General features: G+C 38.0%; 1 protein-coding gene across 1 annotated transcript; it reads left to right on the forward strand.

The window, feature by feature from the left end:
• The first annotated feature begins 3,465 nt into the window (after positions 1–3,465).
• LOC119425916 (homocysteine-responsive endoplasmic reticulum-resident ubiquitin-like domain member 2 protein) lies at positions 3,466–11,635 on the forward strand. The gene is made up of 9 exons (XM_037693474.1): positions 3,466–3,542; positions 3,983–4,280; positions 5,645–5,722; positions 6,606–6,719; positions 6,895–7,013; positions 9,871–9,981; positions 10,057–10,347; positions 10,433–10,547; positions 10,754–11,635. Exons 2-9 carry the CDS (start codon positions 4,134–4,136, stop codon positions 10,922–10,924), a joined length of 1,146 nt encoding a protein of 381 aa, XP_037549402.1. The 5' UTR covers positions 3,466–3,542; positions 3,983–4,133; the 3' UTR covers positions 10,925–11,635.
• Positions 11,636–12,867: the final 1,232 nt, after the last annotated feature.

Raw genomic sequence — 12,867 nt, forward strand, 5'->3', positions numbered from 1 at the left:
AGCTGTTCAGCTCTTAAAGGATGAAAAGTCACTTTAGAGAGGTAAAAGTAAGTTACATCTTCACATGTTCATCCTTATTTGTCTATTAAAAAAAGAAGTTAATTATTGGTGCCGGATCCATAACCTCTTCTTCAAACGTTGTGGAATTTAAAGGTAAAATAATCTACTCACAATTTCCTTGTATCTCTTTAAATTGTTTTATAGTTTATGTAAATGTTAAAAAAATATACACTTACATGTTATTTTGGATTTAATCCTTTTGGCACTGTCTGTAAGATCAAAGTGCTCTAGTTCATTGAAATTAATTTTATGCGTAATTAGAACAATTTGTGGTGTTTTGTAATTATTTAATGCATGCTTTTTTTGTAACTTGGCATAATAAACCATAAATCAACTGGCTCCCACTATTTATCTATCTATTTAACTTCAACCAGAAGCCTTCAGTTACTATTTGATAAAACTCTTACGCAGAAGAAACTTTGTTGAAAACGAGTGCCTTGGCAGATGGGGTAACATCTGTAAAACGGGAAACCGAACCACTGATAGGTCACAGGAAATTCTCTGAAGCTTCTGAGAGCAGGCTGACCTTTTCCTGGAAGAAAGGAATGAAAGTTTATAAAACTGTAAAAGCAATTCTTTGCTGGGTTAGGAGGCCACTTTTCTTGACATGTTATATATCGAGAAAAGCACAATACTTTACGTGATGTGAGAGAAAGAACGACAAACGCTTCTCTCAGATGGTTTCATATAAATTAATACTGAAGCAGAAAGAGTTTTTAAAGTTTTAACAGATTATGTAAAAACAGGACTAAAATTTATAATTTTACCAATTTTAGACCGTATTTTGGATGTTTTTTCTAATGAATTGGGTCTTTATTATAGTTTTATTTTTATGTGACCTTTTTAATCTTACACACGAAATGTTATTTATTCGCCTCGCTCTGTCCTTATCAGAGCCTCTTGCTCTAATTAGCCCCAGGTTCTAGCTTCTCATTCACCACCTGCTTTATGTTTTAATCAACTCACCTGTCATTTGTTCATCATCACTCCTGTTACTTTTAATCTTTTTTCCCTCAGCTTTACTGTAATGTTCAGATTAAGAGCTAAAGATGATTGGCCTTTTGCAGCATCTAACCCAAACTTTTGGACCAATCAGACATTCAGTATTTACGGCTCAAAATGTCGAGCTTTAAAATCCCTACTTAAGACGCACCTGTTTACTTTTCATTTCATTTCCTGTATGTTTTAGTTGTTTAATTTTAATTACTTCATGTTCTGCAGAAGCCTGTTAATTAACCATTAATTAAAATCAGGTGTGTTGAAGCAGAGCAACGACTAAAACATGCAGGATGGTGTTCCTCAAGGACCAGGGTTGGGAACCCCTGCATTAAACAATCATGTTACAACTCAGTGCAGGTTTAGTTCATTTCTGACTGTCACAGAGAACTTTGTATTTTACATTAAATATAAATTCATCTTATGTGTCTGTCTTCACAGCAGGAAAATACTTTGCTCAAGGTGTTTTGAAATAATGATGAACCCTACATTTATCAAAATAAAACGAATACATCTCATGAATGGTGGATATATTTTAGTTTAGTTTATTTTGCACAAGTAAAACACATACCAAAGATATTAAGAAAACAAAATAATAACAGTTCAGGAAGAGGCAGAGACTTGTATAAAGCCTCCACCCAATACATATAATTAATACAAATAATACAATCCAAGAAGACAGTCAGTTGATCATAAGTTTAGTAATACAGTCATACAGAAAATAAAAACACATCTACAAAGTATTAATTGAAATTTGAATAAAATATGTAACAATTTAAAAAGTGGCAAGCACATTTTTTCCATTAAATAACGTTTAAACTCTTTTACAGAAGGCCTGCCTGTTACCAAATGTGAAAAATCATTCCAAACTTGAACTCCCCCTGTAACTGAGAAAAAACAGATCTCTACTGGTCTACTAGGTATTGTCCATGTATCTGTTTACTGCAATAAATTAACTCAAAGACCATTGTAGTGAAGACATTTATTTTTATTTCGCCTGTTTCTGTGTTAAGACAGTTTAGAGAAGGAAAATCCACTGCTCTGACAGATTATGTTTAAAGCTACAAAAGTTAGAAATATATACATTTTTTAAATTCTTAAAATTTGGGGAAACCGTAAGACTGAGGTTAAATTAAAACTAATTTAGTTTCAACCATCATTTAAGCGCCCCGTATTGAATATTGTCACCTTAATGTCAGTCATAAAAAGTATATTTTGTGCAGGAAGGTGCTGGATGGATGCACAGAAAAAAAAGTAAAATCACTTTTTTTTTTTTTGCATTGCCATTCATTAAAATAGCAGCAAATAATTCACAAATATAATTCTAAGAAAAAGGATCTAATGGAAAATAGAAAACATTTGCACATATTATTTTTTTAAAGGAGTTTAGAGTTGGGGAGAAAAAAATAACTTTGGATTTTAGAGTTGTTTATAAAATGTATCATACATCCTCTGTCTCAGATATTTGAGATTATCTCTCCATCCCGTATCCATTATACATCATCCATCCATCCATCCATCCATTTTCCTGACCCATTTTATAGTGCCATTGTCCAGTGGTCATTGTGGGGCAGTCAACCTCAGAATATCACCATTAAAACTTATATTTCCCTTTTATCCAGTGGTGGTAAGAAGACTTTGAACCTGTCCAGAGGACATGACTTAACTTTTTTAGATAAAGTCTTCAAAGAAAATGTAAGAATAAAAAAAAACTTGAGGGTTAAAAAAATGTAAAACAGAAAACATTTTAAAGTTCAGTTTTGATTCTCAAAAATCAGGCTCCAGATTTTTGTTATAAAAAAATGAAATGGGTGTTGCATGACTTTTAAAATCAAATACTATAAATTCAAAATTAATTGGCAGTAACATGTTTTCAACATGACATTTTGAAAACAACACTTTTTTTTAAAATCAGTAGTTATAAATTGTTTTTTTTTTTTCTGAAATGGACCTTAAGTATCTTTGTCATTATTTAATTGTTTGATATATTTAGAGCAAATAAACATTTTAGACTGCAACAGCTGAGCTTGCCCAATTGTAATGAAGGTTGAAAAGTTTAATAACGACAAAAAAAAAGTGTAAAGTTGGACTCTATAGAACTGAAAATTTTGAAAGGACATGGAAACAGCTTAAATCACTAACCTTAAACATATGCTTTTTAAAATTTCCTTAACAAACTACTTTTAATTAATTATTGTTTAAATAATCACGTTTAAATAAAGAGTACAAATTAGAGAATAATAAAAAAAACTATTTGCAATTACTTTATTATTTATATTTTATACAAATGTGGTGGAAAAAAATGTTTCAATGTTTATGGTGAAGATTTTATTTTATTTTAATAGCCACACTACCGACCAGCAGGTGGCGCTAGAGAACAGTTCATCGTTTTCCAGCCAACATTAAACTCACGAAGAAGAACCGCAGACAGGCAGGGCTTTGAGTTACAACGGCTTTAACATTTCGGTCACAGGGGATAAACAAAGGTAGGCAAATCTAACTTCAAGTCTCTTTTAACCAAAATAAACATGAAGCTCGATTCTTTCTAACTGTTATAGGTAGCTATGCTCGGTGATAGCTTCATTTTTTATACTTTACTTCGTAGAAGAAAATGTACTAAGCTAACGTTAGCTTAGCCCCGCTGTTAAGAGATCACCGATTATTTATTCGCTCACAAAATATTTTATTCAAAGCGTTTCATTAGAGGCAAAACATCTCTTCATGTTCGAGGTTGTTAATACATTATAATTATATAGTTGTCAGTTAATGTTATGATTAAATATTCGGTTTTTCCCTCCCTAATTTTATTATTATTTATATTCCATATCAAAAGAGCTAACGTCAAACATTCTTATTGATACCTTGGCCTTTCTTTTTGTTGAGCTGCCATTAACTCTACGGTTTTCTTTCACCTGTCTGTTTTTAGCTGTGTGCCTTCAGTCCAGCATATGGGGAAATAAATAATCACATTTCGACGAGAAAAGGAGCAAAACACTAAAACACCGTTTGGACCGGAATCAGAACAGACAGCCTAACATCTTATTTCTTATTTCATCGAAGACAAATGTGTTTGAGTCATGGATCAAGGTCTTGTGGACAGTCCCGTTATCCTTGTCATCAGGGCCCCAAACCAAAAATACAATGACCAGACCATCAACTGTTACCAGAACTGGACTGTGGAGAAACTCAAAGCCCACCTGTCTGATGTTTATCCCAGTAAACCTGTAAGTACATATCACACTGACAATCAAAATGCACACTTTATTCTGTCATCCATAGTCTTTTCTTACTTATTATCAGAGTCAGAGAGTTTCTTTATTGTCATTCGCACCTCATGTGGTACATGTGGTGGAGCGAAATTATGTACACAGGGTCCCAGTTACATCCAACAATAAAATGTATAAGAAAAACAGTAATAACATCTAAGATATGAACTAAGAAAAACATCAACTAAATATACACTAAGCACTCATAACATAAAACATTGAACATCAGCACAAATATGAATTATAAAGCTGACAATATTTTTTGAGACTCCAGCCTCCATATTGCCCATAAACCACAAGTTAAATCTTGGATTTGTATTCGCCCTAAAATTATTACATGCTTGTAAAAAACAAGGAATATTGCTGAAATCAACTTGAAACAAGTGTTTCTAGTTAATCACAAACCTTAAAATAGTTTGTAGTCCCAACATCTTTTGACATTTGTAAAGTTCAAACCTTGAGTGAGTTGTGTAAGAGCATTTCTGGCTCCTCTTAAATGTCATAAATGCAGGACAGGTGGGAACGAAATTATCTTTGCAACTATTTTAGGGTAGAACTTACACAACCAAGAGTGTTTTGTTCGGTGTGTGTGTTCTGCTGAGCTTCCTTCATGATTTGATATCGCTGATGACAAATCTTATAGTGATGTAGACCTTTTTTATCTACTCTGTGAAGAAAGAAATTGTTTTTTAATGGTTTTTATTGTTTTGCTGAAAAGAACCTTGAAGTCTGTAGATGTGATAACGCTCATTTAGATTTCCGTGTTATTGTTCTACTAATCAGATTGTGTTCTTTCCAATCTGCCTAGAACTTGTTCTGATGCAATCTTTTTAAACACTGAGAGACACTGCTGCACAGTAAAGCTGTGGAGTAATCTCTCTGAGGGCTTTTGCTTGTGTAGTTTAAGATTAACTGTGATATATTTAACAACAAGGATAAAAATAACTTCAAGTTTGTCTGCATTTAAAAAGAAGTTTAAAATTTTTGAATGGGAGTAGAATGAATGTAGGCTTAATGATGACCTGTTTTGACCTTGTTGTACTGGTTGCTAAATCCACTGCTAAGACCCACTTATCTTAATTTAGGTTACTACGATCTCATCCTCATTACTTACACAAGTTGTCTGCCCTTTGATGCTGCAATCATCCACTTTTCACAGTTTGTTGAGTTCCATTCTGAAACTTAAGTTTGAAATCCAGATTTTTTTTTTTTCACCAATTTGAACAGTGTGTTAAACAGATGTATGCAGCTGATCATAATAATAATGATCTTTTCCCACAATTCTCTCCGGTGATCTCGTTATCGATATTTTGACTGTTCAGAGCTCCAAAGACCAGAGGCTGGTGTATTCAGGAAAACTACTTTTGGATCACTTCACCTTGAAAGATGTGCTCAGGAAGGTAAGTTCTCAGAGGCTTGGCGCGCACAAAGAAGTTTTCCTGAAGTCTGATGAAGACACTTTTAACAGAAAAACAACCTGAATGTTCTGCAAAGAATCTCTAAACCTGTGAGGAAAACTCCTGATAACGAGGAGCTTCACGTACTTCATTGTAGTTGTGCAGAAAGAAGAAAGCTTTGTTAATTTTTTTAAATAACATTTTTAGATTTGCTGTTAGGGAAGTGGTTGGCCAGCAGTTACAGGTATGTGTCATATTTAGATGTCAATAAGTTCTTAAAACAATATGATTAGCTCTACCAAACATCATAATGCTGATCTGAACGTTTGTATTTTTTCAATTTATTTGCAGTTTAGTCAAAATTTGTAGGAAACGTCAAGCTTTTTGCTTTTAGTTTTTATTTATCTTTTTTTTTTTTTAAATAAAGCTTGTGTATCTTTTGTGCTTAGTTAATTTTAAAAACGTTTTCTCTCGGAATAGATCCAGATGTGTTCAAACAGAAGCCAACATCCAAAGAGCTTCAACACTAAACTGGATTTAAAACGTGTTTAAACTGCTGCTGCGAAAGAGAATAAAACCTCAGCGACGAGGAGAGACGAGCTCGTTCTTTACGATCTGTTTTAGTTAGACTTGGGAACATGTTTATCAGTTTTTTGCACGTTTGATTCACACAGGACTCATGTTTTTATTTTGTTTCGACACGTCATTATGAGCCTTGGCAAATATTACACAGATATTTTTTAAAAAGTCATGTTTTTGCACTTGGTTACAAAGTAAATCCTTGTAAAAGTTCTTTGAGGAGTTTGATCTTGTTCGGTTGACGAAGTCCTGAAGGAGACGCAACACTTGGACTCTGGGAGGTAATGAGCTGTTCTGGTCTCCACAGCAGGATGAGTACCATATGCTCCATCTGGTGTGTGCCTCCAGAACCCCTCCCAGCTCCCCGAAGCCTCCCCGCAGCTGCAGTAACAAGTCTCAGGAGAGCGCAACAAGTCCCACGGTGGGTCAGCAGCAAGCCTGTCACACCTTTCGATTCATTTCATCATCGCCACGTTTCCTTTCATCATACGGCCTCGCTGCTGTAATCTAGACCTCCCAGAGGATTTAAAATTGTTGTGTGTTCTTATTTCAGTACTATTGCTAATGCTCTGAATCATTCTCCTCCCTGGTAACAGGCCTCTCAACGTTCTAATAGTCTTAATGGACAGGTGTCTACAGCAGGGAGCAGTGATGGGATGAGGCAGCAGGCTGGAGCTCCTCCTTATCACCAGATGTACTCACAGTTCATGCAGAGGTAAGTTTAGACTGTGACACTTTGACAGCACATCAGGGCAGAAGTGCTTCTGACCCACTACTGGAACTTCAGGGTTTTATTTTGTAATTGAAAAAGAACATACAGAAATATAAGCTAATACTTGTAAGGGTTAAAATATCAATCAATCCATTACGTTTACCCACTTCTTCCTTTTTGGGTCGCGGGGGTCACTTGTGCCCATATGAGAGGTGTATGAGAGGTGGGGTAATAAATTGAGGCAAAAGTCTTTTTGTGCTTTCTGGAATGTTGCAGTAATAAAGTGAAGGCGCAGGCGTGATGGAAATAGTTTCAGCAAATTCAAAGACGTGTTTTTACACGATTCAGCATTAATGAAAAATAAAATGTTTTATTTACTGCGACTAATAAATATTTCTTATTGTCGCACAGTTTTTTTGTTTTTTTTTAAGTAGTGTTGAGAAAATAATCTTGTGTATTTAACAACTAGAAATTAGCTGATACAGTTGGTGGTGCTGTATCTTTAAACTGCTCATATTTTAAGAAGTAAGAGTTTTTTTATCTAAAAGTTGTGAATCAAACATGTTCACAGCCTGAGTTAAAAAAAAAAAAAAACTAGGTTGGCTTTCAGACTTGATAAACACCAAAAGAATGATGCCAAAATGAAAACTATGGATCACAATCATAATATTGTCACGCCTGTTCACAGTAGTGTAGCATGATGTACATGTATGTTCAAGTATTCTGGGCTGTGGGAAACTGTTACTTAAGGTGCATCTAAAAAAATAAGGTTATCGTGAAAAAGTTTTCAGTCATTTTAGAAACTCAAACTCATATATTACATAGAATCATTACACAGAGAGTGAAATATTTCACGTTCTTGTAAGTTTGATGTTTATGGCTTACAAATAATAAATTAAAAGAACAAACCAGTGTCTCAAAGTTAGAATATTCCACAGTCAGCTTTTGGTTCTTTTGTCAATGTGGGCAGGAGCCAAGTCCTGCTGGAGAATGAAATCTGCATGTTCCATAAAGCTCGTCAGCAGAAGGAAGCAGGGAATGCTCTAAAATGTCCTGGTAAAACACAGTGGACCAACACCAGCAGAGCACATGGCCCCAAACCATCACTGACTGTGGAAACTTCACACTGGACTTCAAGCAACGTGGATTCTGGGCCTCTCCACTCTTCCTCCAGACTCTGGGACCTTGATTTACAAATCCATCCGTCTTTACCGCTTATCCGTAGTCAGGTCGTGGATGCAACATGTCCAGGAGAGAAACCCAGACATCCCTCTCCCCAACGACACTTGCCAGCTCTTTGGAGGACCCCGAGACATTCCCAGGCTAGAGGAGAGACAAAATTACTCCCAAGAATTTCTGGGTCTTCCCTCCTATCAGTGGGATGTGCCTAGAAAACCTGTAAAGGGAGGTGTCCAGGAGGCATCCTAATCAGATGCCCAAACCACCTCTGCTGACTCCTTTGGATGCGGAGGAGCAGCAGCTCTACTCCGAGCTCCCTCCAGATGACGGAGCTCCTCATCTCGAAGGCTGAGCTCGGACACCCTATGAAGAAAGCCCATTTCAGCTTCTTGTGTCCAGGATCTTGTTCTTTTGGTCATTATCCAAAGCTCATGACCAGGTGAGGGTTGGAGTGTAAACAGAGCAGTAAATCGAGAGCTTTGCCTTTTTACTCGGCTCTTCACCACGACTGACCAAAGCAACACACTCATTACTTAGGATGAGGCTTCGATCCATTGATCCACCTCCCACTCCATCCTACCGTCACTCATGAACAAGACGCCCAGATACTTGAACTCTGAGACAAAGTCTCTCACCCCCGGAGTGCATTCCAACTGTTTCCAGTAGAGAACCACAGAACCGGTCCTCCCCAGTGCACGCTGAAGGTCTTGGCTTGAAGACGTGAACAGAACCACTGAGGTTCTCAAACCAGACGCCCTGGGATCCTGTCCTTCGGAGACCAGTGTCAGCCCTGCTGGAGTCCAACCTGCACTGAGAAGGAGCTCAACTTTGAGCCAAGAATGTGGACTTAGCTCCTGTTTTGGTTCTACAGGAACCAGATGGCCCTTAAAGGCAACCCAGGTACCCCATTCTCCCGCAGCACCCCCTCACAGGATGCCTCGAGGAACAATCATAAACCTCCAGATCCATAAAACACATGTAGAAGTAGAAGCAAACTCCCACAACCCCCTTGGGTCCATTGTTCCACAAACAGGACAGAAGCCACGCTGCTCCTCCTAAATCTAAGGTTTGACCGTTGGTCGGAGCCTCCCTTCCACATGATTTCCAAATTTCATACAAAATGTACTTTCATCTGAAAAGAGGACATTGGACCACTGAGCAACAGTCCAGCTCTTTGTCTTCTCAGCAGGTAAGACACTTCTGATGTCTCTGGTTCAGGAGTGGCTGGACTTGAAGAATGAGACATTTGTATTTATAGAACATTTTGGAGTTAATCAGCTGATCGGGGGTGACATCAGGAGTTTACAATATTGAACCTCTTCACAATATTCAAATTTTCCGAGACACTGAATTTTGTTTTTTTCGTTATCTGTAAGCCATAATACAATAAATAAAGGCTTTAAATATTTCACTCTGTGTCTAATGAAACAATGTAATACGAGTTTCACTTTATTCAGAGAATGACCAAAAAAACCAACCTTTTTTCACCATTTTCTAACGTTTTGAGATGCACCTGTAATGGAAAATAAATGTTAGACTGAAGCTGTAGCCTGTAATCAAACTAAAACTCGTATTTCTGTCGTGTCTCATCAAGCCTGAGGAAAGTTTTGGAAGATTTGAAGTTTAAACAGATTATCATGTAATTTGTATGTCGGTGTTTTTGGTGATGTGTATTTTTCAGCTGGAGTCAGAACTCGATGAACGCCCCCCCGACGGGCATGCCCACTTACTACAACCCCCTGACACTAATGTGGTGGCAGCAGCTGTACTTCAGACAATACTACATGCATTAGTAAGCCCATTCCTTTTTTTCCGTATCAAAATTTATTTTTAAATGGAGATAAGAGTTAATAACGTCTTCCTCCAGTCAGTTACTGGCCGCCTCCTCCCAGCACCTCCAGCCCGACCAGCCCAATTCAACTCAATCCAATCAGTCTGATCCTCTGAGCCGGCGGCCGCAAGCGGGTCGCCACGGCAACCCGGAAGTCCAGATGAACGCCCAGGGAGGGGAGATCCTGAACGAGGAGGAGCTCAACAGGGACTGGCTGGACTGGGTGTACACGTTTTCACGAGCTGCCATTTTACTGAGTATAGTTTACTTCTACTCATCCTTCAGCCGCTTCATCATGGTGATGATGGCCATGCTGGTGCTCTACCTGTGAGCGACCTCGTCGTTGTGCTTTACACAGTCGTTTAGGTTTTTCTTTATATTTACTGTTGTTTCTGCTGGTCTCTGTGAGCAGGCACCAGGCTGGCTGGTTCCCCTTTAACCTGGAGAACGACCTGCAGCTGCCTGGAGACCGGCCCAATCAGGAGGACGAGGAGGCGGAGCCACAAAACCAAGATGCACAAGAAATGGTAAACACCTCATGCAGAACATTTGGTCTGTTTAACAGGTGAACTCGATCGGTAAGCTTCAGTAAATAAGTATTTTTACTCATCAAAGGAGAATATTTTTTTTAATAGTGAGTGATTTCTGAAGTTAACTGGATCTTATCAGGTGCATGCTCACAGCTGCCTAATGAAATGAATTTCACTAAGTGGATTCTGACTTGTCCGCTCAGGAAGGGGTGAGTGACGAGACCTCAGACGACGACGATGGAGAAAGTGGAGAGGAAGGTGCGGAGGATCCCAACAGCGGCCCTAACGCAGGCTTCCTGTCCTCCACCTGGTCATTTATCATAACGTTCTTCATGTCCCTCATCCCAGAAGGGCCACAGAACGCCGCTAACTGAACGCTGGGCGCCACGAGCTGCTGCAGATCTCGGAGGAGGGCGACTTCAGTCAGTTTCCCCACACGTCTGCTTTTGAGCCAAACTTAAGACGTTCAGTTTTTAATTTTTGTAGGTTTGGTTGTCTGTATCCTGAACAACATTTCAAATTGTCAAATGACACAAATTTAAACCCACGTACTGAAATGGCTATAAATTTCTTGTCAAGAGAAATGGCATTTATTATGGGAGGAGGACAACAGCTCAGTTTGACAACTTGTTTTTGTAATGAGCAGCAATATTTGTTGAAAAGATTCAGCTTCTGGTTGTGAGTACACCAGTATAAGACACTTTAAAACAGACACTTTAACACAAATATTAACTCTGAATAAGAATGAATCGTGTCGCACTTATTCTATATGAAACTGCATTAAGTGTGTGTTGTGCTAACCCAATGTGGTTTAAGGATTTATTATTTCTTTGATCAAACTGACTTTGAGCTACAGAGACAGCTAACAGTGTAAAATACACATTTCACCATTTGACAGAGATTTTTTTTTAAGTATATGTATGTATATAAAAATGTTCCTACAGTTAAAATATGCACTGCCAAAATGCAGAAATCATGACAAACTGATCTGTTAAGCTTTTGGAAATGACTGCTGCTGTTACTAACATGTAAAAAAAAAAAAAAAAGAATTTTCTTCATGTTTATTAAAACTGCATCATGTGTAATGTCTGTTTTTATGCTCATTTTAATTCCACATTTCTGAAGCTCCTTTCAGCTTTTTCCCACTTCCGTCTGGTAGTTTAAGCTTCTTTCTGCCTTTAGCTATTGTTTTTTGGTTGTTGCTGCTAATTTCAGTTTTAACTGGGTTTTTTTTAGCCCATGTTGCTCAGACAGGATCAGGATTTAAACTTTTCATTCATTCGTTCAACCTTTATTTATACAGTTAGTCTCACTGAGCCACGAGGACTCATTTTATGAGAGAGACCTGTTCCAGCAGAACATATAAAGTACAGTAAAAATGCAGTTAAAATAAGAGTAGTCATAAAACAAATCAGGGTGCTGTAAAACAAGGTGAAATACTAAAAAAAGAACATATTTGCTTTGATGTTTCTTTTGACCTTATCACATGTTTAAAATCCCCTAAAGAAATCAAGGACAACTTCAGTTCATGTTGCAAGGTCTTCCAGGACACGGGAGCAGAAAAGGCCTTTTTGCCAAGTTCAGTTCGCACAGAGGGAACGCTGCAGGTAATGATGTCCTGAGAGCGCACGCTGTAACTGCACGGACGACGTGACATGGGAGGAGATATATGAAGGCAGCAGACCAAGGAGGGATTTATAGATGAAAATGAACCAGTGTGAGAGTCTGCATGTAGATCATGTTCTACTGACCAAGGAGTAGGGTGCAGTGATGTTACGGTAGTTACAAACCTGTTATGAATTTTAGCGTGCCATGGTAGACTGCATCCAACATCTGCAAGCAGCTGGCAGGAGTATTCATGTAAATAATGTCACCATAGTCAATGGAAAGTAGTGGTTACCAGTTGGCCACATTGCGTGATGGGTTTTCTGCTTGTGTGAACCCAGTGTCCATGGCCTGTATTCTGCAATCAGCTGTGAACGGATTAGGTTCAGTTAAACTTCTTCGGTGATTTGCTGATACAACATGTACCATCAGAGAGCAGTCCAACACGTTCCTGGAAGATGAAACATCTGTAGTAACGCCGTGCTTGTATGACAATCTCTGGAAATGGATTCACTGTGGCTTGAACTTCAAGTTGCACACGTGCCAGTTCAAAGTGCTTTCTTTATTCCTACAGAGAAACACTGAACACAGGGGAGGTGTGATTAATCAAATACGTCAAAACCCCCCGGGTGTTCTAATTTGTCAGAAATTGAAGGATTGAATTGGAGCTGGAAAAAGATGTGATGCAGTGGTTAGTCCTGCAGCGGTGTCT

This window comes from Nematolebias whitei, chromosome 19 (genome assembly GCF_014905685.2).
Source record: "Nematolebias whitei isolate Nwh7 chromosome 19, NemWhi1, whole genome shotgun sequence".
Lineage (NCBI taxonomy): Eukaryota > Metazoa > Chordata > Actinopteri > Cyprinodontiformes > Rivulidae > Nematolebias > Nematolebias whitei.

Coding starts and splice junctions, on each gene's coding strand:
- LOC119425916 (XM_037693474.1), top strand. CDS start 4,134: ATGGATCAAGGTCTTGTGGACAGTCCCGTTATCCTTGTCATCAGGGCC. Junction 7,014..9,870: donor TACTCACAGTTCATGCAGAG/GTAAGTTTAGAC, acceptor TGTATTTTTCAG/CTGGAGTCAGAACTCGATGA. Junction 10,548..10,753: donor ACCAAGATGCACAAGAAATG/GTAAACACCTCA, acceptor TTGTCCGCTCAG/GAAGGGGTGAGTGACGAGAC.